Source organism: Colobus angolensis, unplaced genomic scaffold (genome assembly GCF_000951035.1).
Source record: "Colobus angolensis palliatus isolate OR3802 unplaced genomic scaffold, Cang.pa_1.0 Scaffold8, whole genome shotgun sequence".
Lineage (NCBI taxonomy): Eukaryota > Metazoa > Chordata > Mammalia > Primates > Cercopithecidae > Colobus > Colobus angolensis.
Genome location: NW_012121820.1, coordinates 18,273,857 through 18,279,160, shown reverse-complemented (window position 1 = coordinate 18,279,160; position 5,304 = coordinate 18,273,857). Strand labels below are relative to the sequence as shown.

General features: G+C 43.3%; 1 protein-coding gene across 4 annotated transcripts in view; it reads right to left on the bottom strand.

Annotated features, from left to right (window-relative positions):
* RBM39 (RNA binding motif protein 39) overlaps positions 1 to 5,304 on the bottom strand; it is a 44,085-nt gene that overhangs the window by 13,351 nt on the left and 25,430 nt on the right. For all 4 annotated transcript variants that reach the window (XM_011929131.1, XM_011929132.1, XM_011929133.1 and 1 more), the window contains 2 exons: positions 4,919 to 5,056; positions 1,350 to 1,415 (listed from right to left, as the gene is read on the bottom strand). In XM_011929131.1, the coding sequence (XP_011784521.1) occupies positions 1,350 to 1,415; positions 4,919 to 5,056 (204 nt within the window). The remainder of the gene's footprint in view (positions 1 to 1,349; positions 1,416 to 4,918; positions 5,057 to 5,304) is intronic.

The following is a 5,304-nucleotide window of genomic DNA, read 5'->3' as shown; positions in this document are numbered from 1 at the left end:
ATTAACAGGTTCCTGAGGACACCACAGAATCTGAGCAGCTCTTAGTGTCATGTTTATATGGCCTGCAGAACGTAATAAACCTATTTTCTTAAATTATTTTATATTTATTTATTTTTAGTTTTATTTTTTTTCGAGGCATAGTCTTACTCTGTTGCCCAGGCTGGAGCACTGGAGCACAACAGCACAATCTTGGCTCACTGCAATCTCCACATCCTGAGTTTAAGGAATTCTCCTGCCTCGCCTCACAAGTAGCTGGGATTACAGTCAACCACCACCATGCCCAGCTAATTTTTGTATTTTTAGTAGAGATGGGGTTTCGCCATGTTGGCCAGGCTGGTCTCAACTGCACTACGGCCTAGGCAATAGAGCGAAACTCTAGCTCATGAAAAAACAAGTTAATTAATTAAAAATTAAAGCCAGAAGCAGAGCTTCATGCATATAATCCCAGCACTTTGAGACGCTGAAGTGGGAGATCACTTGAGCTCAGGAGTTTGACACCAACCTAACCAACATAGTGAGACCTGTCTTTATAATTTTTCTTTATAAATTATCCAGTCTTGAGTATTCCTTTATAGGAACACACAATGGACTAACACATTGTTTAAAAAACTTTCATTATATAATAAATGGTAACCGCTGCTTACTAAAAAGTAGCAACTGTGCGAAAATTTCTTTTTTGAGACGGAATCTCGCTCTTGTTCTCCAGGCTGGAGTGCAGTGGTGCGATCTTGGCTCACTGCAACCTCCGCCTCCCAGATTCAAGTGACTCTCCTGCCTCAGCCTCCTAAGCAACTGGGATTACAGGCACCCATCACCATGTCTGGCTACTTTTTGTACTTTTTAGTAGAGATAGGGTTCTGCCATGCTGGCCATGCTGGTCTCGAACTTCTAACCTCAGGTGATCCGCCCGCCTCGGCCTCCCAAAGTGCTGGGATTACAGGCGTGAACCACCGCGCCCAGCCACAAAAACTAAATTTAAATAACTTGAAAATATTAAACATGCTGCCTTCCCCATCATTATTAACTATTATTGTACTCGTATTGTACTTTTCCTATGCAACTTAGATCAAAAAATTTTAGGAGTTCCTAAGTGTGATGATTTGGTTTTTACATTCATGTGTGAGCTGTGCCTGCCTTTTGTTACAAGGACATATTAAAATTTGCTGTGAAAAAAACTTTTTTTGATCAGACACAGAGGCTCAGTCCTGTAAATCCCAGCAATTTGGAAGGCTAAGGTAGGACATCACTTAAGGCCAGGAACTAGAGACTGATCTGATGTGCAACACAGCAAATACAGTTAAAAGAAGAAGAAAAAAAACCTAAGTAATGTAATTATGGTAATTACTTACTGTAATAAATCCATATCCCTTGGATCGACCAGTTTCACTGTCCATCATCAGCTGGATACTTTCAATCTATAATTGAAAAGCATAATTACTATTTAACTCAAAAGCAGAGTACAAAACTACTTTATTCCCTGAGACATGGCTTTAAAAATCTACTAGTCTCCTCATCCTCCAAAATAGAAGACTTATCACAAAACCTCGTCACCAAGAAGACTTTTTGAAGTCTAGAAAGTATAATTTTATATTTAAAATGAAAAAAATTAGGCTGGGTGTGGTGGCTGGCACCTGTAAGCCCAGCATTTTGGGAGGCTGAAGGAGGCAAATCACCTGAGGGCAGGAGTTTGGGACCAGGTGAAACAGGTATCCACCAACATGGCGAAATCAGGTCTCCACCAAAAACACAAAAATTGTCTGGGCTTAGCGGCGCATGCCTGTATGCCCAGCTACTCAGAATGCTGAAGCAGGAGAATCGCTTGAACCCGGGAGGCAGAGGCTGTAACAAGCCCAGAACATGCCACTAGTACAGCCAGATTGGGCAACAGAGTGAGACTTGTTCTCAAACAAAAACAGACTCTAGAAACTTCCCAGGCAAGAAATTATGCATTGGGGAGCAGAGGGGGGAGAAAAAAAACCCATGATTTTAAAGTAAAATTATCTTTTACATCAATACTAAACCACTGAAAACCAGAAATCCATCGTAAATTACCATTAGAAGGTAGAAACAAAATCAATGTTTCCTTCCCACTATGCTAATAACACCAAGCAGTAATTTCCAATTATACCAGGCAGAATTGTAAAAATGGAGTAACTAAAAGTTATTCCAATGAATTTGGCGTTAACTGCACAATTCTGTGAATGGTACTAACTAAAAACCATTAAGTTTACTTTCAATCAGTGAAATTGTAACACAATCTCCCAATTAAGCTGTCCATAAAAAAAAAAGGAGTGAAAAACTAAAACAGAGCACCCAGCCAGGTGGGTTGGCTCAGGTCTATAATCCCAGCACTTTGGGAGACAGGAGGATCTCATGTTAAGGAGGTGGACGCTACACAGTGAGCTTGCATCATGCTGTTGCACTCCAGTCAGAGTCACAGACGGAGACTGTATCTCAAATAAGGAAGGAACTTTTAATGTTAAGTATATTTTACCAAAATTTTAAAAAAAAGCCGCGAAGTTTATTTGCTAGTATTTCCTAAGCCACAGAATGTCTATGGAAGGATGTTTAAAAAAAAAAAAAAAAAAAAAAACAGATAAGGGCTGCCTCTAGAAAAGGGGTAGTTGTGTATGAAGTGGGGCTATATATGATACGGATAAAATATTCTAGGAGCATTAGTCAGCAAAAAATAAACAATATAAACATTTAGACTGGGCTTGGTGGCTCACACCTGTAATCCCAGCACTTTGGGAGGCTGATGTAGGCAGACTGCCTGAGCTCAGGAGTTCAAGACCAGCCTGGGCACCATGGTGAAACCCCATCTCTACTAAAACACAAAAAATAAGGTCGGGCTCAGTGGCTCACGCCTGTAATCCCAGCACTTTGGGAGGCCGAGGCAGGTGGATCACCTGAGGTTGGGAATTCGAGACCAGCCTGACCAACATGGTGAAACCCCATCTCTACTAAAAATACAAAAATTAGCTGGGCATGGTGGTGCATGCCTATAATCCCAGCTACTAGGGAGGGTGAGGCAGAAGAATCACTAGAACCTGGGAGGCAGAGGTTGCAGTGAACCAAGATTGTGCTACTGCACTCCAGCCTGGGTGACAGCGCAAGACTCAGACTCCAAAAAATTAAACCTTTAAAAAGGGCTTCTTATTAAAGCTGCTACATAACGTTTAATGTTTAATGGAGTTGGGCACTTAATACAGACTAATTGTTCTAGGGCAAAGGTAAGCAAACTACATATACCCTATGGACCAACTCCAGCTTGACTTGTTTTATAAATGTTTCTCCTGTCTGAGCCTCCAAAGTAGTAAGCTGGAACTACAGGCATATGCCACCAAGCCCGCCTAATTTTTGCATTTTTAGCAGAGACGAGGTTTCACCATGTTGGCCAGGCTGGTCTCGAATTCCTGACCTCAAGTGATCCACCCAACTCTGCCCCCCAAAGTGCTGGGATCACAAAGTGCTGAGGTCAGGAGTTTGGGACCAGGTGAAACAGGTATCCACCAACATGGCGAAATCAGGTCTCCACCAAAAATACAAAAATTGTCAGGGCTTAGTGGCGCATGCCTGTACGCCCAGCTACTCAGAATGCTGAAGCAGGAGAATCGCTTGAACTGGGAGGCAGAGGTTGAGTCACTGTGCCCTGCCCATACTCATTTTCTTAACAGCTTACAGCTGTTTGGAGGAGAGTTGCGTACTTGCAACAAGCCCATATGGCACTGACAACCTAAAATGGGTCTGGACACAGTGGCTCACGCCTGTAATCACAACACTTCAGGAGACCGAGGCGGGTAGATCACCTGAGGTCAGGAGTTTGAGACCAACCTGACCAACATGGAGAAACTCAGTCTCTACTAAAAATACAAAAAATTAGGTGGGTGTGGTGGTTGGAGTCTGTAATCCCAGCTACTCAGGAGGCTCAGGCAGGAGAATCAATTGAATCCGGGAGGCAGAGGTTGCAGTGAACCGAGATTGCACCATTGCACTCCAGCCTAGGGGAAAAGAGTGAAACTCCCATCTCAAAATTTAAGCAACAGTTTGACAAACCATACTCTGAAGTACCTAATTTAAATATCAACTGTTCCCTTTTTTTTTTTTTGATGGAGTCTCGCTCTGTCGCCCAGGCTGGAGTGCAGTGCCGTGATCTCGGCTCACTGCAACCTCTGCCTCCCAGGCTCACGCCATTCTCCTGCCTCAGCCTCCCGAGCAGCTGGTACTACAGGCACCCACCACCACGCCCGGCTAATTTTTTCGTATTTTTTTTTAGTAGAGATGGGGTTTTACCGTGTTCGCCAGGATGGTCTCGATCTCCTGACCTCTTGATCCACCCACCTCGGCCTCCCAAAGTGCTGGGATTACAGACGTGAGCCACCACGCCAGGCCCTGATGTTCATTTTTATATGGTACATAGATTTCTCAAATATCTATGATTATTCTTTTTCTTTTCTTTCTTTTTGTATTTTTAGTACAGACAAGGTTTCACCACACTGGCCAAGCTGGTCTCAAACTCCTGACCTCAAGCAATCCACCTGCCTCGGCCTCCCAAATAGATGGGATTACAGGTGTAAGCCACTGCACCCGGCCAGTGAATCCATTTTTAAAAGTTAAATTTTATTTGTTCTATCTAGCTCCTTTTAAATTTATGCCTTTTGCTAAAATTACTGAGTGGAAAAGGTTCATTGCTCACAGTGACAGAACAGTCTTGGAAACTGTATCTCCTTAACACAAAACTAGTTAGACACCCTTGGTTTAGGTATATAGCACAGACAAGTCCTCCAGAACAAAATCCAAGCTGTTCTGAACTGAACTCAAGACCACAATGCCAGGCACAAGGAGGACATACAGAAATTATGTAGTTATACTCAGATCAACAACCTACTGAAAGATTCACTGAAGACTGTGGACTTACCCTTCCAAAAGGCTCAAAGATCCCACGAAGCATATCTTCAGTTATGTTGAAGTGTAATGAGCCCACATAAAGCCTCATAGGTCCAGCACTTCCCTTTTGTAAATTGTTTGCCATTGCTGCAGCTCTGTTTTTCTCTGCCTATAAGACAAAATGCGTGTCACAGAACTAATACACAGCAGTTTAAAGACACACGCCAGGCTGGGCACAGTGGCTCAAGCCTGTAATCCCAGCACTTTGGGAGACCGAGACAGGTGGATCACCAGGTCAGGAGATCGAGACCATCCTGGATAACCCGGTGAAACCCCGTCTCTACTAAAAAATACAAAAAATTAGCTGGGTGAGGTGGCAGGTGCCTGTAGTCCCAGCTACTCGGGAGGCTGAGGCAG